The sequence below is a fragment of the Pleurodeles waltl genome, chromosome 4_2, assembly GCF_031143425.1.
Source record: "Pleurodeles waltl isolate 20211129_DDA chromosome 4_2, aPleWal1.hap1.20221129, whole genome shotgun sequence".
Classification (NCBI taxonomy): Eukaryota; Metazoa; Chordata; class Amphibia; order Caudata; family Salamandridae; genus Pleurodeles; species Pleurodeles waltl.
The window spans coordinates 186,402,075-186,424,778 of NC_090443.1; the positions used below are offsets into that span (position 1 = coordinate 186,402,075).

Sequence of the window (22,704 nt, forward strand, 5' to 3'; positions counted from 1 at the left end):
GGGCACCTTTGCTAGTGCAAGGGTGCCCTCACACTTAGTAACTTTGCACCTAACCTTCAGCAAGTGAAGGTTAAACATATAGGTGACTTATAAATTACTTAAGTGCAGTGAAAATGGCTGTGAAATAGTGTGTGCACTATTTCACGCAGGCTGCAATGGCAGTCCTGTGTAAGGGTTTGTCTGAGCTCCCTATGGGTGGCAAAGGAAATGCTGCAGCCCATTTGGATCTCCTGGAACCCCAATGCCCTAGATACCTAGGTACCATATACTAGGGAAATATAAGGGGGGTCCAGTGTGCCAATTGAAATTGGTAAATGAAGTCACTGGCCTACAGTGATAAATTTAAAAGCAGCGAGAGCATAAGCATTGAGGTTCTGATTAGCAGAGCCTCAGTGACACAGTTAGGCACCACACAGGCATACATATTAGGCCACAAACTATGAGCACTGGGGTCCTGGCTAGCAGGATCTCAGTGAGACACTCAAAACACACTGACATATAGGTTTTTATCTATGAGCACTGGGGTCCTGGCTAGCAGGATCCCAGTGACACAGTAAAAACACACTGGCACACACTCACAAACAGGCCAAAAGTGGGGGTAACCATGCTAGAAAGGGGCTACTTTCCTACACTGAGCTTCTTGGCTGCAAGTTCACATTTCTTCAGAGTAGAATGATTTAGGAGGTCATGTGTCCTTTTGTTCAGTGTCATACAGGCAGCAGTCATATTTGCATTTTGTGTAGAAAAGCAAGGTGTGTCCTTGACAAGCATATCAATACCGATATATATGCACCCACGCAAACATTGTTCAAAATGATCTCCTGCATCCAAGGGATTGTCTCCATTGGACTTTTGCTCGAGATAGTGAAGATGTTGTTTTTCTCTGGATGACTAAATTTTCCCAATAAACTCATGGTTGCCTCAATATCACACCCGTGGGTCTTTGTTTACTCATGCATGGTATTGTAGAGTGTAAACAGTTCACTCCTCTCATATTTCATCAAGTGGTAAAGCACAAATTGATTGAAGGAGTCTGCTTCTTTCTCATCAGAGTCCTTACATGCTCTGCCTTACCAGTACACTGTCTAGTCTTTATATGATCATGGCATTGCTTTGGTACACTAAAATAGGATGTTACAAGTCAGCGATTGGGGATGATAAGGACTGTGACAAATAAATATTGGTCTTACTGTACTAATGATCACTCATAAGTAATCTGAAACGTTTATCATTGGTCTCTTCCAATTATTTTGCAGGTTTTGGTGGCAGAATGCTGGTGTTTTCAGCAAGCAGCAGCGTTTGGCTCTCAGTACCACCTCACTTTCACGGATCATCTGTGACAACAGTGGTCTCACAGAGGTGCCAATAGACATCTTCAAAGGCAGTGAATATCCACAGGACTTTGTGAGCTGCAAGTCTTTAAATAAACTTGATCTCTCTGCTTGGACAGAAACAACCCCACCACCAAAAGGTAAACGGGGCACTTATGACAATGATGTTGGAATACATGATATTGCATATTAGTGGAAAAAGGAGACCTGTGAGAGATCATGTGGCGCGACAGGTCAAGATTCGTTCAATACCAAATGAAACTTGACAGAATATATCAAAATAAAGTATATGACATTTTAATGGTTAGAAGAGACCTAAGGGGAAAAATATTTCATTAATAATCTGAGATGTGGTGGCAACAGAATAAGAAATAACACTACTGGACATAGGGGCAGATTTAAAAGAAACTGGCGCATCAGCACTGATGCGTCATTTTTCTTGCATCGCCCCTGCCCCACCTAACGACACCTTGGGTGCACCGTATTTATAATATGGCACACCACGGCATACGTTAGGCCAATAGCGTCAAAATGTTTGAGCTATTGTGGCACTTTGCTCAACTAGCGTCAAACATTTTGGCACTACTGGAGCAAAGCGCAAGGAGGCCCATAGGTTAATATGGGTGCGTCATTTTAATGCCTGCTCTGAACAGGTGTTAAAAATGACACCAAAAATGGTGCAGTGAAATCTTGTAGTTTTTATTGCACCATTTTTGCAGGCCTCCTAATGCCAGAACACCCCCCTTGCATACATTATGCCTGGCGCAGGCATAATGTGGCGCAAGGGGGTGCAAAGTGGCGCAATTCATGCATTGCGCCTCTTTATAAATTTGGCATGGCAAAAACACCTTCTTAACGCCACATTAGCATAAAACAATGGCGCTAATGTGGCGCAAGGAGGCACTAGGGGCTTGCAAATCTGCCCCAAAGTGTAAAGGTAGTTTGACAGAGGGAGTGCCAGAAAGCCGAGCAGCAAGATGGCCGCTGCAGAGAGGGGCTCTGCTGGCCGATAAAATAATTAGGCAGTAATCCGCAATGGCTGGGCACCTACCAGTGCCATAAGGACCTGAGGCAACATCCGAACTTTGCAGGACTCGACTATGGCCATTATTTTTTTAAATCTGAAGCCTCGTGGCCATGGACCATCCCCTGTCTCATTGGAACCTGTGCTACGCTTGGGGAGTGGCTTTGGGGCCTGCTGACCCTGGTTCCTGTGGTCCCTCTCTATTGCTTGAGCAGGATTCCTAACTCCCCTAGTCATGGATGTGAGGGGGACTGACCCTCGTGGGAGCTCAGCAAACTGGATCCAGTAGGAAGTCTGGCCTGAATCTGTCTGTCAAGACACAGGTAGGAGGGGGCTGTGGGAGATTGCTTGTGGCACAGCCTGAGGCCCTTGAACATTAGGCTGGCCTAAATTGTTCTTGGAGGCTGTTGCTCAGCCTGCTGGGGGCTGCAGCCCCCATACATAGCCCCTGGGGTGCCCCTACTGTCCCTTGTCATCTTTGGCCCCTGTGGGTGATCAAAAGCGCATAACCTCCCTCCCCCCTGGGCTGAGGCCTAAGCCCAGGCCTGCTTCTGCCACCCATTTCCATTCACTAATGATTGGCCAGAGGTAGGGCCTTGGGAAATTGGCCTATTAAGGGGTGTACCGGGCGGGGGGAGGGGGATTGAGGTGGGACCCAGCACACTTCCATACTGTAGGAGGCTGGACTGGCTTGTAGTGAGTACCAAGGGGTACTTGCACCTTGCACCAGGCCCAGTTATCCCTTATTAGTGTATAGGGTGTCTAGCAGCTTAGGCTGATAGATAATGGTAGCTTAGCAGAGCAGCTTAGGCTGAACTAGGAGACGTGTGAAGCTACTACAGTACCACTTAGTGTCATATGCACAATATCATAAGAAAACACAATACACAGTTATACTAAAAATAAAGGTACTTTATTTTTATGACAATATGCCAAAGTATCTTAGAGTGTACCCTCAGTGAGAGGATAGGAAATATACACAAGATATATATACACAATAGCAAAAATATGCAGTATAGTCTTAGAAAACAGTGCAAACAATGTATAGTTACAATAGGATGCAATGGGGAAACATAGGGATAGGGGCAACACAAACCATATACTCCAAAAGTGGAATTCGAACCACGAATGGACCCCAAACCTATGTGACCTTGTAGAGGGTCGCTGGGACTATTAGAAAATAGTGAGAGTTAGAAAAATAACCCTCCCCAAGACCCTGAAAAGTGAGTGCAAAGTGCACTAAAGTTCCCCTAAGGACAAAGAAGTCGTGTTAGAGGAATAATGCAGGAAAGACACAAACCAACAATGCAACAACTGTGGATTTCCAATCTAGGGTACCTGTGGAACAAGGGGACCAAGTCCAAAAGTCACAAGCAAGTCGGAGATGGGCAGATGCCCAGGAAATGCCAGCTATGGGTGCAAAGAAGCTTCTACTGGACAGAAGAAGCTGAGGTTTCTGCAGGAACGAAAAGGGCTAGAGACTTCCCCTTTGGAGGACGGATCCCACTTGCAGTGGAGAGTCGTGCAGAAGTGTTTTCCCGCCGAAAGAACGCCAACAAGCCTTGCTAGCTGCAAATCGTGCGGTTAGTGTTTTTGGACGCTGCTGTGGCCCTGGAAGGACCAGGAGGTCGCACATTGAACCAGGAGAGAGAGGGGACGTCGAGCAAGACAAAGAGCTCTCACTGAAGCAGGTAGCACCCGGAGAAGTGCCAGAAACAGGCACTACAAGGATGCATGAAACGGTGCTCACCCGAAGTCACACAAAGGAGTCCCATGTCGACGGAGACCAACTTAGAAAGTCGTGCAATGCAGGTTAGAGTGCCGTGGACCCAGGCTTGGCTGTGCACAAAGGATTTCCGCCGGAAGTGCACAGGGGCCGGAGTAGCTGCAAAAGTCGCGGTTCCCAGCAATGCAGCCCAGCGAGGTGAGGCAAGGACTTACCTCCACCAAACTTGGACTGAAGAGTCACTGGACTGTGGGGGTCACTTGGACAGAGTCGCTGGATTCGAGGGACCTCGCTCGTCGTGCTGAGAGGAGACCCAAGGGATCGGTAATGCAGCTTTTTGGTGCCTGCGGTTGCAGGGGGAAGATTCCGTCGACCCACTGGAGATTTCTTCGGAGCTTCTGGTGCAGAGAGGAGGCAGACTACCCCCACAGCATGCACAAGCAGGAAAACAGTCGAGAAGGCGGCAGGATCAGCGTTACAGAGTTGCAGTAGTCGTCTTTGCTACTATGTTGCAGGTTTGCAGGCTTCCAGCGCGGTCAGCAGTCGATTCCTTGGCAGAAGGTGAAGAGAGAGATGCAGAGGAACTCGGATGAGCTCTTGCATTCGTTATCTAAAGTTTCCCCAGAGACAGAGACCCTAAATAGCCAGAAAAGAGGGTTTGGCTACTTAGGAGAGAGGATAGGCTACTAACACCTGAAGGAGCCTATCAGCAGGAGTCTCTGACGTCACCTGGTGGCACTGGCCACTCAGAGCAGTCCAGTGTGCCAGCAGCACCTCTGTTTCCAAGATGGCAGAGGTCTGGAGCACACTGGAGGAGCTCTGGACACCTCCCAGGGGAGGTGCAGGTCAGGGGAGTGGTCACTCCCCTTTCCTTTGTCCAGTTTCGCGCCAGAGCAGGGGCTAAGGGGTCCCTGAACCGGTGTAGACTGGCTTATGCAGAATTGGGCACATCTGTGCCCAAGAAAGCATTTCCAGAGGCTGGGGGAGGCTACTCCTCCCCTGCCTTCACACCATTTTCCAAAGGGAGAGGGTGTAACACCCTCTCTCAGAGGAAGTCCTTTGTTCTGCCATCCTGGGCCAGGCCTGGCTGGACCCCAGGAGGGCAGATGCCTGTCTGAGGGGTTGGCAGCAGCAGCAGCTGCAGTGAAACCCCTGGAAGGGCAGTTTGGCAGTACCAGGGTCTGTGCTACAGACCACTTGTAGGAGGCTGGACTGGCTTGTAGTGAGTACCAAGGGGTACTTGCACCTTGCACCAGGCCCAGTTATCCCTTATTAGTGTATAGGGTGTCTAGCAGCTTAGGCTGATAGATAATGGTAGCTTAGCAAAGCAGCTCAGGCTGAACTAGGAGACGTGTGAAGCTACTACAGTACCACTTAGTGTCATATGCACAATATCATAAGAAAACACAATACACAGTTATACTAAAAATAAAGGTACTTTATTTTTATGACAATATGCCAAAGTATCTTAGAGTGTACCCTCAGTGAGAGGATAGGAAATATACACAAGATATATATACACAATAGCAAAAATATGCAGTATAGTCTTAGAAAACAGTGCAAACAATGTATAGTTACAATAGGATGCAATGGGGAAACATAGGGATAGGGGCAACACAAACCATATACTCCAAAAGTGGAATGTGAACCACGAATGGACCCCAAACCTATGTGACCTTGTAGAGGGTCGCTGGGACTATTAGAAAATAGTGAGAGTTAGAAAAATAACCCTCCCCAAGACCCTGAAAAGTGAGTGCAAAGTGCACCAAAGTTCCCCTAAGGACAAAATAGTCGTGTTAGAGGGAGAATGCAAGGAAAACACAAATCAGCAATGCAACAACGATGGATTCCTGTCTGAAGGTACCTGTGGAACAAGGGGACCAAGTCCAAAAGTCACAAGCAGCTCGGAGGTGGGCAGATGCCCAAGAAATGCCAGCGGTTGGTGCAAAGAAGCTCTTACTAGGCTGAAGAACTGTGAATACTGCAGGAACGACAAGGGCTAGAGACTTCCCCTTTGGAGGATGGATCCCCCACGCCTTGGAGAGTCGTGCAGAAGTGTTTTCCCGCCGGATGGACGCCAACAAGCCTTGCTACACGCAAATCGTGCGTTTGGCGTTTTTGGACGCTGCTGGGGCCCAGGAGGGACCAGGAGGTCGCAAATTGGACCTGCAGAGAGAGGGGACGTCGAGCAAAACAAGGAGACCTCACTGAAGCAGGTAGCACCCGGAGAAGTGCCAGAAACAGGCACTACGAGGATGCGTGAAACGGTGCTCGCCGAAGTTGCACAAAGGAGTCCCACGTCGCCGGAGACCAACTTAGAAAGTCGTGCAATGCAGGTTAGAGTGCCGTGGACCCAGGCTTGGCTGTGCACGAAGGATTTCCGCCGGAAGTGCACAGGGGCCGGAGAAGCTTGCAAAGTCGCGGTTCCCAGCAATGCAGCCCAGCGAGGTGAGGCAAGGACTTACCTCCACCAAACTTGGGCTGAAGAGTCACTGGACTGTGGGGGTCACTTGGACGGTGTCGCTGGATTCGAGGGACCTCGCTCGTTGTGCTGAGAGGAGACCCAAGGGACCGGAGATGCAGCTTTTTGGTGCCTGCGGTTGCAGGGGGACGATTCCGTCGACCCACGGGAGATTTCTTCGGAGCTTCTGGTGCAGAGAGGAGGCAGGCTACCCCCACAGCATGCACAAGCAGGAAAACAGTCGAGAAGGCGGCAGGATCAGCGTTACAGAGTTGCAGTAGTCGTCTTTGCTACTATGTTGCAGGTTTGCAGGCTTCCAGCGCGGTCAGCGGTCGATTCCTTATCAGAAGGTGAAGAGGGAGATGCAGAGGAACTCGGCTGAGCTCATGCATTCGTTATCTGAAGTTTCCCCAGAGACAGAGACCCTAAATAGCCAGAAAAGAGGGTTTGGCTACCTAGGAGAGAGGAAAGGCTACTAACACCTGAAGGAGCCTATCACAAGGAGTCTCTGACGTCACCTGGTGGCACTGGCCACTCAGAGCAGTCCAGTGTGCCAGCAGCACCTCTGTTTCCAAGATGGCAGAGGTCTGGAGCACACTGGAGGAGCTCTGGACACCTCCCAGGGGAGGTGCAGGTCAGGGGAGTGGTCACTCCCCTTTCCTTTGTCCAGTTTCGCGCCAGAGCAGGGGCTAAGGGGTCCCTGAACCGGTGTAGACTGGCTTATGCAGAATTGGGCACCTCTGTGCCCAACAAAGCATTTCCAGAGGCTGGGGGAGGCTACTCCTCCCCTGCCTTCACACCATTTTCCAAAGGGAGAGGGTGTCACACCCTCTCTCAGAGGAAGTTCTTTGTTCTGCCATCCTGGGCCAGGCCTGGCTGGACCCCAGGAGGGCAGATGCCTGTCTGAGGGGTTGGCAGCAGCAGCAGCTGCAGAGAAACCCCAGGAAGGGCAGTCTGGCAGTACCAGGGTCTGTGCTACAGACCACTGGGATTATGGAATTGTACCAACAATGCCAGGATGGCATAGAGGGGGCAATTCCATGATCATAGACATGTTACATGGCCATATTCGGAGTTACCATGGTGAAGCTACATATAGGTAGTGACCTATATGTAGTGCACGCGTGTAATGGTGTCCCCGTACTCACAAAGTTCAGTGAATTGGCTCTGAACAATGTGGGGGCACCTTGGCTAGTGCCAGGGTGCCCTCACACTAAGTAACTTTGCACCTAACCTTTACCAGGTAAAGGTTAGACATATAGGTGACTTATAAGTTACTTAAGTGCAGTGTAAAATGGCTGTGAAATAACGTGGACGTTATTTCGCTCAGGCTGCAGTGGCAGGCCTGTGTAAGAATTGTCAGAGCTCCCTATGGGTGGCAAAAGAAATGCTGCAGCCCATAGGGATCTCCTGGAACCCCAATCCCCTGGGTACCTCAGTACCATATACTAGGGGATTATAAGGGTGTTCCAGTAAGCCAATGTAAATTGGTAAAAATGGTCACTAGCCTGTCAGTGACAATTTGGAAAGAAATGAGAGAGCATAACCACTGAGGTTCTGATTAGCAGAGCCTCAGTGAGACAGTTAGTCACTACACAGGTAACACATACAGGCACACTTATGAGCACTGGGGCCCTGGGTTACCAGGGTCCCAGTGACACATACAACTAAAACAACATATATACAGTGAAAAATGGGGGTAACATGCCAGGCAAGATGGTACTTTCCTACACAACCCCCCCCCAAACGAAGGACAATAAGACTAGCCATTACCTGATGAGTCTTCATTGTCTAAGTGGAAATATCTGGAGAGTCCATCTGCATTGGAGTGGCTACTCCCAGGTCTATGTTCCACTGTATAGTCCATTCCCTGTAGGGATATGGACCACCTCAACAATTTAGGATTTTCACCTTTCATTTGTTTTAGCCAAAGTAGAGGTTTGTGGTCTGTCTGAACAATGAAGTGAGTGCCAAACAGGTATGGCCTCAACTTCTTCAGAGCCCAGACCACAGCAAAGGCCTCCCTCTCAATGGCAGACCAACGCTTTTCTCTAGGGGTCAACCTTCTACTAATAAAAGCAACAGGTTGATCCTGGCCCTCAGAATTAAGTTGTGATAGGACTGCCCCTACTCCTAATTCAGATGCATCAGTTTGGACATAGAATTTTTTAGAGTAACAAGGGCTTTTCAGGACAGGTGCAGAGCACATGGCCTGCTTCAGCTCCTCAAAAGCTTTCTGACAGTTTGCTGTCCATAATACCTTTTTAGGCATTTTCTTGGATGTGAGGTCATTAAGAGGGGCTGCAATGGAGCCATAGTTCTTAATGAACCTCCTGTAATACCCAGTGAGGCCTAGGAAGGCTCTCACCTGAGTCTGAGTGGTAGGGGGAATCCAATCAATAATAGTTTGGATTTTCCCCTGAAGTGGTGCAATCTGTTCCCCACCAACAAGGTGTCCCAGATAAACCACTTTACCCTGCCCTATCTGGCACTTTGAAGCCTTGATAGTGAGGCCTGCCTTTTGCAGGGCCTCCAAAACTTTCCAAAGGTGGACCAGGTGATCATCCCAGCTGGAGCTAAAGACAGCTATATCATCCAAATATGCTGCACTGAAAGCTTCCAGCCCTTGCAGGACTGTGTTCACCAACCTCTGAAAAGTGGCAGGTGCATTTTTCAAACCAAAAGGCATTACAGTAAACTGGTAATGTCCTCCAATGGTAGAAAATGCAGTCTTAGGTTTAGCATCTTCTGACATTTTGATCTGCCAATACCCTGCAGTCAAATCAAAAGTGCTTAGATACTTGGCAGATGCCAGTGTATCTATTAGCTCATCTGCCCTGGGTATAGGGTGAGCATCTGTTTTGGTTACCAAGTTGAGGCCTCTAAATCGTTCCCTAATAGACAGTCTACAGGTAAATCTGAAGCTACCACAACTTTCTTTGGACCAGATACCCCCCCCCAGTTGAGATTTACAACAGCCATGGGGTGGCTTTGTGTTATGTTGTGAGCATCGGTTACTTGGTACTGGTGTCCAAGTATGTGTTGTTCAGGGTGCACCAGTTTCTCAATCACCATTGTGACACTGGCACCTGTGTCCCTGTAGGCCTGGACCTCAACACCATTTATTAGGGTTAGTTGCTTGTACTTCTCCAAGTTATGGGGGCAAGCAACCAAAGTGGCTAAGTCAATAGCCCCTTCAGAGACTAAAGTAGCCTCTGTGGTCTCCCTAATCAGACCAACCCCAACTAAATTACCAAAAGTGAGCCCAGCTACTCCCTTGGATTGGCTATTAGTAGGTTTGCTCCCACCACCACTGCTATTAGTAGGGACACTAGGTGTAGCAGTAGGGGTTGTAGTGGTAGGAGCTGTGGTGCCTTTCTTTGGACAACTGGGATCTGTTGTCCAATGGCCTTTTATCTTACATAAATAGCACCATGGTTTTCTTTCCTTGTTCTGATTAGAGGAAGGTTTGGGCCCACCACCCCCACCAGAGTGTTTTTGTGGGCCTGATGAAGACTCATTTTTAGATTTGTCCCCACCCTTGTCAGAAGACTTACCATCCTTCTTTTTGTTGCCATCTTTGTCACCCCCTGTATGAACTTTTCTGTTCACTCTTGTTCTGACCCATTTGTCTGCCTTCTTTCCCAATTCTTGGGGAGAGGTCAGATCAGAGTCCACCAAGTACTGGTGCAACAAATCAGACACACAATTATTAAGAATATGCTCTCTCAGGATTAAGTTATACAGGCTGTCATAATCAGTAACTTTACTGCCATGTAACCACCCCTCCAAGGCCTTCACTGCCTGGTCAATGAAATCAACCCAGTCTTGTGAAGACTCCTTTTTGGTATCTCTGAACTTGATCCTGTACTGTTCAGTGGTTAAGCCATAACCATCCAGGAGTGCATTCTTAAGAACTTGGAAATTGTTAGCATCATTTTCTTTTACAGTAAGGAGCCTATCCCTACCTTTTCCAGTAAATGATAGCCATAGGATAGCAGCCCACTGCCTTTGAGGGACATCCTGTACAGCACAGGCCCTCTCAAGTGCAGCAAACCACTTGTTAATGTCATCCCCCTCCTTGTAAGGGGGAACTATCTTATGCAGATTCCTGGAATCATGCTCTTTTGCAGGATGACTATGGGGAATACTGCTGCTGCCACCATGGGTATCTAAACCCATCTTCTGTCTTTCCCTCTCTATTTCTAAAGACTGTCTATCCAAATCCAGCTGTTGCTTCTTGAGCTTCAGTCTGGTTTGCTCCACTCTCAATCTATTGAGCTCCCTTTCTAACAATCTGTCATCAGGGTGGGTGGGAGGGACATTTCTAGATACAGAGGTATGATGGGAATGAACAGAAGGAGACCTGTCCCTTACAGAGGGCACCCTAACAGCTTGGCTACCAGTATAATGTGAGAGCACATCATCAGTATGATGTGATTCAACCTCTGTACCAACTATGCTAGACTGTCTAGTAATGGGCAGGCTGAGAAGTTTCTTTCCTGAACCTTTTCCTGGGGGAGTCCCTGGATCAGATTGAGAACCATTAGCTACTTTTTCTACAGATTGGGCACTTATGGCCTTATCTTGTACTCTAAGCATATTAATTAACAGTTCTAAAGAAGGATTCTTCCCTACACTCAAACCTCTCTCTATGCAGAGACTCCTTGCTCCTTTCCAGCTAAGGTGATCATATGCAAGTTTGGACAGTTCAACTTTTTGGCCTGTGCCAGACATTTTTTAGAGAGAGTAAAAGTGATAGACAAAGAGAAAAAAGTTTTCAGAACTTTTTGGAAAGACAGAAAAAAACTTTTTAAACTTTTAAGAACTTTTTGAAAGTTTAGAAGTACTTTTCAGCACTTAGAAAAGAGTGAAAAGAGGAAATGCAAAACTTTTTGGCTATGTGTATATACACTGACCTTGTTTTGTATATTTTTCTCTTATGAAAAGTACAATGACAAGAGTGGTAAGTAGTCTCAAAGCACTTATCCCACCACTGCACAACCAATGTAGGAGGCTGGACTGGCTTGTAGTGAGTACCAAGGGGTACTTGCACCTTGCACCAGGCCCAGTTATCCCTTATTAGTGTATAGGGTGTCTAGCAGCTTAGGCTGATAGATAATGGTAGCTTAGCAAAGCAGCTCAGGCTGAACTAGGAGACGTGTGAAGCTACTACAGTACCACTTAGTGTCATATGCACAATATCATAAGAAAACACAATACACAGTTATACTAAAAATAAAGGTACTTTATTTTTATGACAATATGCCAAAGTATCTTAGAGTGTACCCTCAGTGAGAGGATAGGAAATATACACAAGATATATATACACAATAGCAAAAATATGCAGTATAGTCTTAGAAAACAGTGCAAACAATGTATAGTTACAATAGGATGCAATGGGGAAACATAGGGATAGGGGCAACACAAACCATATACTCCAAAAGTGGAATGTGAACCACGAATGGACCCCAAACCTATGTGACCTTGTAGAGGGTCGCTGGGACTATTAGAAAATAGTGAGAGTTAGAAAAATAACCCTCCCCAAGACCCTGAAAAGTGAGTGCAAAGTGCACCAAAGTTCCCCTAAGGACAAAATAGTCGTGTTAGAGGGAGAATGCAAGGAAAACACAAATCAGCAATGCAACAACGATGGATTCCTGTCTGAAGGTACCTGTGGAACAAGGGGACCAAGTCCAAAAGTCACAAGCAGCTCGGAGGTGGGCAGATGCCCAAGAAATGCCAGCGGTTGGTGCAAAGAAGCTCTTACTAGGCTGAAGAACTGTGAATACTGCAGGAACGACAAGGGCTAGAGACTTCCCCTTTGGAGGATGGATCCCCCACGCCTTGGAGAGTCGTGCAGAAGTGTTTTCCCGCCGGATGGACGCCAACAAGCCTTGCTACACGCAAATCGTGCGTTTGGCGTTTTTGGACGCTGCTGGGGCCCAGGAGGGACCAGGAGGTCGCAAATTGGACCTGCAGAGAGAGGGGACGTCGAGCAAAACAAGGAGCCCTCACTGAAGCAGGTAGCACCCGGAGAAGTGCCAGAAACAGGCACTACGAGGATGCGTGAAACGGTGCTCGCCGAAGTTGCACAAAGGAGTCCCACGTCGCCGGAGACCAACTTAGAAAGTCGTGCAATGCAGGTTAGAGTGCCGTGGACCCAGGCTTGGCTGTGCACGAAGGATTTCCGCCGGAAGTGCACAGGGGCCGGAGAAGCTTGCAAAGTCGCGGTTCCCAGCAATGCAGCCCAGCGAGGTGAGGCAAGGACTTACCTCCACCAAACTTGGGCTGAAGAGTCACTGGACTGTGGGGGTCACTTGGACGGTGTCGCTGGATTCGAGGGACCTCGCTCGTCGTGCTGAGAGGAGACCCAAGGGACCGGAGATGCAGCTTTTTGGTGCCTGCGGTTGCAGGGGGACGATTCCGTCGACCCACGGGAGATTTCTTCGGAGCTTCTGGTGCAGAGAGGAGGCAGGCTACCCCCACAGCATGCACAAGCAGGAAAACAGTCGAGAAGGCGGCAGGATCAGCGTTACAGAGTTGCAGTAGTCGTCTTTGCTACTATGTTGCAGGTTTGCAGGCTTCCAGCGCGGTCAGCGGTCGATTCCTTATCAGAAGGTGAAGAGGGAGATGCAGAGGAACTCGGCTGAGCTCATGCATTCGTTATCTGAAGTTTCCCCAGAGACAGAGACCCTAAATAGCCAGAAAAGAGGGTTTGGCTACCTAGGAGAGAGGAAAGGCTACTAACACCTGAAGGAGCCTATCACAAGGAGTCTCTGACGTCACCTGGTGGCACTGGCCACTCAGAGCAGTCCAGTGTGCCAGCAGCACCTCTGTTTCCAAGATGGCAGAGGTCTGGAGCACACTGGAGGAGCTCTGGACACCTCCCAGGGGAGGTGCAGGTCAGGGGAGTGGTCACTCCCCTTTCCTTTGTCCAGTTTCGCGCCAGAGCAGGGGCTAAGGGGTCCCTGAACCGGTGTAGACTGGCTTATGCAGAATTGGGCACCTCTGTGCCCAACAAAGCATTTCCAGAGGCTGGGGGAGGCTACTCCTCCCCTGCCTTCACACCATTTTCCAAAGGGAGAGGGTGTCACACCCTCTCTCAGAGGAAGTTCTTTGTTCTGCCATCCTGGGCCAGGCCTGGCTGGACCCCAGGAGGGCAGATGCCTGTCTGAGGGGTTGGCAGCAGCAGCAGCTGCAGAGAAACCCCAGGAAGGGCAGTCTGGCAGTACCAGGGTCTGTGCTACAGACCACTGGGATTATGGAATTGTACCAACAATGCCAGGATGGCATAGAGGGGGCAATTCCATGATCATAGACATGTTACATGGCCATATTCGGAGTTACCATGGTGAAGCTACATATAGGTAGTGACCTATATGTAGTGCACGCGTGTAATGGTGTCCCCGTACTCACAAAGTTCAGTGAATTGGCTCTGAACAATGTGGGGGCACCTTGGCTAGTGCCAGGGTGCCCTCACACTAAGTAACTTTGCACCTAACCTTTACCAGGTAAAGGTTAGACATATAGGTGACTTATAAGTTACTTAAGTGCAGTGTAAAATGGCTGTGAAATAACGTGGACGTTATTTCGCTCAGGCTGCAGTGGCAGGCCTGTGTAAGAATTGTCAGAGCTCCCTATGGGTGGCAAAAGAAATGCTGCAGCCCATAGGGATCTCCTGGAACCCCAATCCCCTGGGTACCTCAGTACCATATACTAGGGGATTATAAGGGTGTTCCAGTAAGCCAATGTAAATTGGTAAAAATGGTCACTAGCCTGTCAGTGACAATTTGGAAAGAAATGAGAGAGCATAACCACTGAGGTTCTGATTAGCAGAGCCTCAGTGAGACAGTTAGTCACTACACAGGTAACACATACAGGCACACTTATGAGCACTGGGGCCCTGGGTTACCAGGGTCCCAGTGACACATACAACTAAAACAACATATATACAGTGAAAAATGGGGGTAACATGCCAGGCAAGATGGTACTTTCCTACACCACTGGGATCATGGGATTGTGCCAACTATGCCAGGATGGCATAGAGGGGGCAATTCCATGATCATAGACATGTTACATGGCCATATTCGGAGTTACCATTGTGAAGCTACATATAGGTAGTGACCTATATGTAGTGCACGCGTGTAATGGTGTCCCCGCACTCACAAAGTTCAGGGAATTGGCTCTGAACAATGTGGGGGCACCTTGGCTAGTGCCAGGGTGCCCTCACACTAAGTAACTTTGCACCTAACCTTTACCAGGTAAAGGTTAGACATATAGGTGACTTATAAGTTACTTAAGTGCAGTGTAAAATGGCTGTGAAATAACGTGGACGTTATTTCACTCAGGCTGCAGTGACAGGTCTGTGTAAGAATTGTCAGAGCTCCCTATGGGTGGCAAAAGAAATGCTGCAGCCCATAGGGATCTCCTGGAACCCCAATACCCTGGGTACCTCAGTACCATATACTAGGGAATTATAAGGGTGTTCCAGTAAGCCAATGTAAATTGGTAAAAATGGTCACTAGCCTGTTAGTGACAATTTGGAAAGAAATGAGAGAGCATAACCACTGAGGTTCTGATTAACAGAGCCTCAGTGAGACAGTTAGTCACTACACAGGTAACACATTCAGGCACACTTATGAGCACTGGGGCCCTGGGTTCCCAGGGTCCCAGTGACACATACAACTAAAACAACATATATACAGTGAAAAATGGGGGTAACATGCCAGGCAAGATGGTACTTTCCTACACAACCCCCCCCCCCAAACGAAGGACAATAAGACTAGCCATGACCTGATGAGTCTTCATTGTCTAAGTGGAAATATCTGGAGAGTCCATCTGCATTGGAGTGGCTACTCCCAGGTCTATGTTCCACTGTATAGTCCATTCCCTGTAGGGATATGGACCACCTCAACAATTTAGGATTTTCACCTTTCATTTGTTTTAGCCAAAGTAGAGGTTTGTGGTCTGTCTGAACAATGAAGTGAGTGCCAAACAGGTATGGCCTCAACTTCTTCAGTGCCCAGACCACAGCAAAGGCCTCCCTCTCAATGGCAGACCAACGCTTTTCTCTAGGGGTCAACCTCCTACTAATAAAAGCAACAGGTTGATCCTGGCCCTCAGAATTAAGTTGTGATAGGACTGCCCCTACTCCTAATTCAGATGCATCAGTTTGGACATAGAATTTTTTAGAGTAACAAGGGCTTTTCAGGACAGGTGCAGAGCACATGGCCTGCTTCAGCTCCTCAAAAGCTTTCTGACAGTTTGCTGTCCATAATACCTTTTTAGGCATTTTCTTGGATGTGAGGTCATTAAGAGGGGCTGCAATGGAGCCATAGTTCTTATTGAACCTCCTGTAATACCCAGTGAGGCCTAGGAAGGCTCTCACCTGAGTCTGAGTGGTAGGGGGAACCCAATCAATAATTGTTTGGATTTTCCCCTGAAGTGGTGCAATCTGTTCCCCACCAACAAGGTGTCCCAGATAAACCACCTTACCCTGCCCTATCTGGCACTTTGAAGCCTTGATAGTGAGGCCTGCCTTTTGCAGGGCCTCCAAAACTTTCCATAGGTGGACGAGGTGATCATCCCAGCTGGAGCTAAAGACAGCTATATCGTCCAAATATGCTGCACTGAAAGCTTCCAGCCCTTGCAGGACTGTGTTCACCAACCTCTGAAAAGTGGCAGGTGCATTTTTCAAACCAAAAGGCATTACAGTAAACTGGTAATGTCCTCCAATGGTTGAAAATGCAGTCTTAGGTTTAGCATCTTCTGACAATTTGATCTGCCAATACCCTGCAGTCAAGTCAAAAGTGCTTAGATACTTGGCAGATGCCAGTGTATCTATGAGCTCATCTGACCTGGGTATAGGGTGAGCATCAGTTTTGGTTACTAAGTTGAGACCTCTATAGTCTACACAAAACCGCATTTCCTTTTTTCCATCTTTGGAATGGGGTTTTGGTACCAGTACCACAGGAGAAGCCCATGGACTGTCAGAGTGCTCAACCACTCCTAGTTCTAACATTTTCTGGACCTCTTGCTTTATGCAGTCCCTGACATGGTCAGGCTGCCTATAGATCTTACTTTTGACAGGCAAGCTGTCTCCAGTATCTATAGTGTGCTCACACCAAGAAGTGGTACCTGGCACAGTAGAGAAGAGTTCAGAGAATTGATCTAGGAGATTTATGCAATTGTCTTTATGCTCAGCAGTAAGGCAATCAGCCAAAACTACACCTTCCACCAGAGCATCTTGTTCTGTGGAAGAGAAGAGATCAGGTAGAGGATCACTGTCTTCTTCCTGTCCCTCATCTGTTGCCATGAGCAGGGAGAGATCAGCCCTGTCATAGTAGGGTTTCAGGCGGTTGACATGGAGCACCCTAAGGGGACTCCTGGCAGTGCCTAAGTCAACTAAATAGGTGACTTCTCCCTTCTTTTCAACAATTGTGTGGGGACCACTCCATTTATCTTGGAGTGCTCTTGGGGCCACAGGCTCCAAGACCCACACTTTCTGCCATGGTTGGTACTGAACCAAAACAGCCTTCTGATCATGCCATTGCTTCTGGAGCTCTTGGCTGGCCTGAAGGTTTTTACTGGCCTTTTTCATGTACTCAGCCATCCTTGATCTGAGGCCAAGTACATAATCCACAATATCCTGCTTAGGAGCTTTTAAAGGTTGTTCCCAACCCTCCTTTACAAGTGTGAGTGGACCCCTAACAGGGTGTCCAAAAAGAAGTTCAAAGGGGCTGAAGCCCACTCCTTTCTGGGGTACCTCCCTGTAGGCAAAAAGGAGGCATGGTAGAAGGATATCCCATCTCCTGCGGAGTTTTTCAGGGAGACCCATAATCATGCCTTTGAGAGTTTTATTAAATCTCTCCACCAGTCCATTTGTTTGTGGATGATAGGGTGTTGTGAACTTGTACGTTACACCACACTCCTTCCACATGGCCTTTAAGTATGCAGACATGAAATTGCTTCCCCTGTCTGATACCACTTCCTTTGGGAAGCCCACCCTGGAAAATATTCCCAGGAGGGCCTTTGCCACTACAGGTGCTGTAGTGGTCCTTAAAGGAATAGCTTCAGGATATCTTGTGGCATGGTCCACTACCACCAAGATAAACCTATTGCCTGAAGCAGTAGGAGGGTCAAGGGGGCCAACTATGTCAACCCCTACCCTTTCAAAGGGAACCCCAACCACAGGCAGTGGAATAAGGGGTGCCTTTGGGGTGCCACCTGTCTTGCCACTGGCTTGACAGGTTTCACAGGACTTACAAAATTCCTTTGTGTCCTCAGACATCCTAGGCCAATGAAATAATGGAACCAGTCTGTCCCAAGTTTTCATTTGACCCAGGTGCCCAGCTAGGGGAATGTCATGTGCCAGGGTTAGGAGGAACTTTCTGTACTCCTGAGGAATCACTAATCTCCTGGCAGCTCCAGGTTTAGGATCCCTATGCTCAGTGTACAAGAGGTTGTCCTCCCAGTAAACTCTGTGAGAGTCACTGACATCCCCATTAGCCTGTTTGACAGCTTGCTGTCTGAGACCCTCTAATGTGGGACAGCTTTGCTGTGGCAAAACTCAGCTCCTCTCTGGCAGGCCCCCCTTCACCCAAAAGCTCAGCAGTGTCTGCTTCCAGCTCCTCTGGTGTAGGTTCTGCACAGGGAGGGAATTCTTCTTCCTCAGAAGTAGAATCCACTGTAGAGGGAGGGATAGTAGGAAGTGGTTTGCTTCTACTAGCCCTAGCTTTAGGGAGCACTTGGTCCATTGTTCCAGGATCCAAGCTTCCCTGTCCTTTTTGCTTTTTGGCCTGAGCCCTTGTCAAAGCAAAAATATGCCCTGGGATGCCCAGCATTGCTGCATGGGCCTCCAACTCCACATCTGACCAAGCTGATGTCTCCAAATCATTCCCTAATAGACAGTCTACAGGTAAATATGAAGCTACCACAACTTTCTTTGGACCAGTAACCCCCCCCCCCCAGTTGAGATTTACAACAGCCATGGGGTGGCTAAGTGTGTTGTTGTGAGCATCGGTTACTTGGTACTGGTGACCAAGTAGGTGTTGTTCAGGGTGGACCGGTTTCTCTATGACCATAGTCACACTGGCACCAGTGTCCCTGTAGGCCTGAACCTCAACACCATTTATTAGGGGTAGCTGCTTGTACTTATCCATATTAAGGGGACAAGCAACTAAGGTGGCTAAATCAATAGCCCCCTCAGAGACTAACACAGCCTCTGTGGCCTCCCTAACAAGGCCAACCCCAACTAAGTTACCAATAGTGAGCCCAGCTACTCCCTTGGATTGGCTATTAGTAGGTTTGCTCCCACCACCACTGCTATTAGTAGGGACACTAGGTGTAGCAGTAGGGGTTGTAGAGGTAGGAGGCTTGGTGCCTTTCTTTGGACAACTGGGATCTGTTGTCCAATGGCCTTTTATTTTACATAAATAGCACCATGGTTTCTTTTCCTTGTTCTGATTAAAAGAGGATTTGGGCCCCCCACCCCCACCAGAGTGTTTTTGTGGGCCTGATGAAGACTCATTTTTAGATTTGTCCCCACCCTTGTCAGAAGACTTACCATCCTTCTTTTTGTTGCCATCTTTGTCACCCCCTGTATGAACTTTTCTGTTCACCCTTGTTCTGACCCATTTGTCTGCCTTCTTTCCCAATTCTTGGGGAGAGGTCAGATCAGAGTCCACCAAGTACTGGTGCAACAAATCAGACACACAATTATTAAGAATATGCTCTCTCAGGGTCAAGTTATACAGGCTGTCATAATCAGTAACTTTACTGCCACGTAACCACCCCTCCAAGGCCTTCACTGAATGGTCAATGAAATCAACCCAGTCTTGTGAAGACTCCTTTTTGGTCTCTCTGAACTTTATCCTGTATTGTTCAGTGGTTAAGCCATAATCATCCAGGAGTGCATTCTTAAGAACTTGGAAATTATTAGCATCATTTTCTTTCACAGTAAGGAGCCTATCCCTACCTTTTCCACTAAATGATAGCCATAGGATAGCAGCCCACTGCCTTTGAGGGACATCCTGTACAACACAGGCCCTCTCAAGTGCAGCAAACCACTTGTTAATGTCACCCCCCTCCTTATAAGGGGGAACTATCTTGTGCAGATTCCTGGAATCATGCTCTTTTGCAGGATGACTATGGGGAATACTGCTGCTGCCACCATGGGTTTCTAAACCCAGTTTCTGTCTCTCCTTCTCTACTTCTAAAGTCTGTCTATCCAAATCCAGCTGTTGCTTCTTGAGCTTCAGTCTGGTTTGTTCCACTCTCAATCTATTGAGCTCCCTTTCTAACAATCTGTCATCAGGGTGGGTGGGAGGGACATGCCTTGAAACAGAAGTATGGTGAGAATGGACAGAAGGAGACCTGTCCCTTACAGAAGCCACCCTAACAGCTTGGCTAACAGAAACATCACTACCAGTATGGTGAGAATAAATGCTTTTGCTATGATGTGAGACAACACTATTTGTATGGTGTGGCTCATCATCATTACCAACTATGCTAGACTGTCTAGTAATGGGCAGGCTAGGAAGTTTCTTTCCAGAATCTTTTCCTGGGGGAGTCCCTGGATCAGATTGAGAACCATTAGCTACTTTTTCTACAGATGGGGCACTTCTAGCCTCATCCTGTTCTCTAAGCATGCTAATTAACAGTTCCACGGAAGGATTCTTCCCTACACTCAAACCTCTCTCTACACAGAGAGCTCCTTTCCAGCTAAGGTGGTCATATGCAAGTTTGGACAGATCAACATTTTGGCCTGTGCCAGACATTTTTAGAGAGAGTTAAAGTGATAGTAAAAGATAAAAAGTTTGTCAGAGCTTTTAGAAAGACAGAGAAAAAACTTTTAAAACTTTTTAGAACTTTTTAGAAAGTTAGAAGTACTTTTCAGCACTTAGAAAAGAGTGAAAAGAGGAAATGCAAAACTTTTTGGCTATGTGTATATACACTGACCTTGTTTTGTATATTTTTCTCTTATGAAAAGTACAATGACAAGAGTGGTAAGTAGTCTCAAAGCACTTATCCCACCGCTGCACAACCAATGTAGGAGGCTGGACTGGCTTGTAGTGAGTACCAAGGGGTACTTGCACCTTGCACCAGGCCCAGTTATCCCTTATTAGTGTATAGGGTGTCTAGCAGCTTAGGCTGATAGATAATGGTAGCTTAGCAGAGCAGCTTAGGCTGAACTAGGAGACGTGTGAAGCTACTACAGTACCACTTAGTGTCATATGCACAATATCATAAGAAAACACAATACACAGTTATACTAAAAATAAAGGTACTTTATTTTTATGACAATATGACAAAGTATCTTAGAGTGTACCCTCAGTGAGAGGATAGGAAATATACACAAGATATATATACACAATAGCAAAAATATGCAGTATAGTCTTAGAAAACAGTGCAAACAATGTATAGTTACAATAGGATGCAATGGGGAAACATAGGGATAGGGGCAACACAAACCATTTACTCCAAAAGTGGAATGCGAACCACGAATGGACCCCAAACCTATGTGACCTTGTAGAGGGTCGCTGGGACTATTAGAAAATAGTGAGAGTTAGAAAAATAACCCTCCCCAAAATCCTGAAAAGTTAGTGCAAAGTGCACTAAAGTTCCCCTAAGGACAAAGAAGTCGTGTTAGAGGAATAATGCAGGAAAGACACAAACCAACAATGCAACAACTGTGGATTTCCAATCTAGGGTACCTGTGGAACAAGGGGACCAAGTCCAAAAGTCACAAGCAAGTCGGAGATGGGCAGATGCCCAGGAAATGCCAGCTGCGGGTGCAAAGAAGCTTCTACTGGACAGAAGAAGCTGAGATTTCTGCAGGGACGAAAAGGGCTAGAGACTTCCCCTTTGGTGGACCGATCCGCCTCGCCGTAGAGAGTCGTGCAGAAGTGTTTTCCCGCCAAAAGAAGGCCAACAAGCATCGCTAGCTTCAAATCGTGCGGTTAGCGTTTTTGGACGCTGCTGTGGCCCTGGAGGGACCAGGAGGTCGCAAATTGGACCAGGAGAGAGAAGGGACGTCGAGCAAGACAAGGAGCCCTCTCAGCAGCAGGTAGCACCCGGAGAAGTGCCAGAAACAGGCACTACGAGGATGCGTGAAACGGTGCTCACCAGAAGTCACACAAAGGAGTCCCACGTCGCCGGAGACCAACTTAGAAAGTCGTGCAATGCAGGTTAGAGTGCCGTGGACCCAGGCTTGGCTGTGCACGAAGGATTTCCGCCGGAAGTGCACAGGGGCCGGAGAAGCTTGCAAAGTCGCGGTTCCCAGCAATGCAGCCCAGCGAGGTGAGGCAAGGACTTACCTCCACCAAACTTGGGCTGAAGAGTCACTGGACTGTGGGGGTCACTTGGACGGTGTCGCTGGATTCGAGGGACCTCGCTCGTCGTGCTGAGAGGAGACCCAAGGGACCGGAGATGCAGCTTTTTGGTGCCTGCGGTTGCAGGGGGACGATTCCGTCGACCCACGGGAGATTTCTTCGGAGCTTCTAGTGCAGAGAGGAGGCAGGCTACCCCCACAGCATGCACAAGCAGGAAAACAGTCGAGAAGGCGGCAGGATCAGCGTTACAGAGTTGCAGTAGTCGTCTTTGCTACTATGTTGCAGGTTTGCAGGCTTCCAGCGCGGTCAGCGGTCGATTCCTTATCAGAAGGTGAAGAGGGAGATGCAGAGGAACTCGGCTGAGCTCATGCATTCGTTATCTGAAGTTTCCCCAGAGACAGAGACCCTAAATAGCCAGAAAAGAGGGTTTGGCTACCTAGGAGAGAGGAAAGGCTACTAACACCTGAAGGAGCCTATCACAAGGAGTCTCTGACGTCACCTGGTGGCACTGGCCACTCAGAGCAGTCCAGTGTGCCAGCAGCACCTCTGTTTCCAAGATGGCAGAGGTCTGGAGCACACTGGAGGAGCTCTGGACACCTCCCAGGGGAGGTGCAGGTCAGGGGAGTGGTCACTCCCCTTTCCTTTGTCCAGTTTCGCGCCAGAGCAGGGGCTAAGGGGTCCCTGAACCGGTGTAGACTGGCTTATGCAGAATTGGGCACCTCTGTGCCCAACAAAGCATTTCCAGAGGCTGGGGGAGGCTACTCCTCCCCTGCCTTCACACCATTTTCCAAAGGGAGAGGGTGTCACACCCTCTCTCAGAGGAAGTT

The 22,704-nt window shown here is 48.1% G+C and overlaps 1 protein-coding gene across 1 annotated transcript in view; it reads left to right on the top strand.

Annotated features, from left to right (window-relative positions):
• Positions 1-22,704, top strand: part of LOC138293833 (lactoperoxidase-like) — an 814,295-nt gene that overhangs the window by 655,142 nt on the left and 136,449 nt on the right. The window contains exon 10 of the mRNA XM_069233150.1: positions 1,257-1,471. Within this exon, the coding sequence (XP_069089251.1) occupies positions 1,257-1,471 (215 nt within the window). The remainder of the gene's footprint in view (positions 1-1,256; positions 1,472-22,704) is intronic.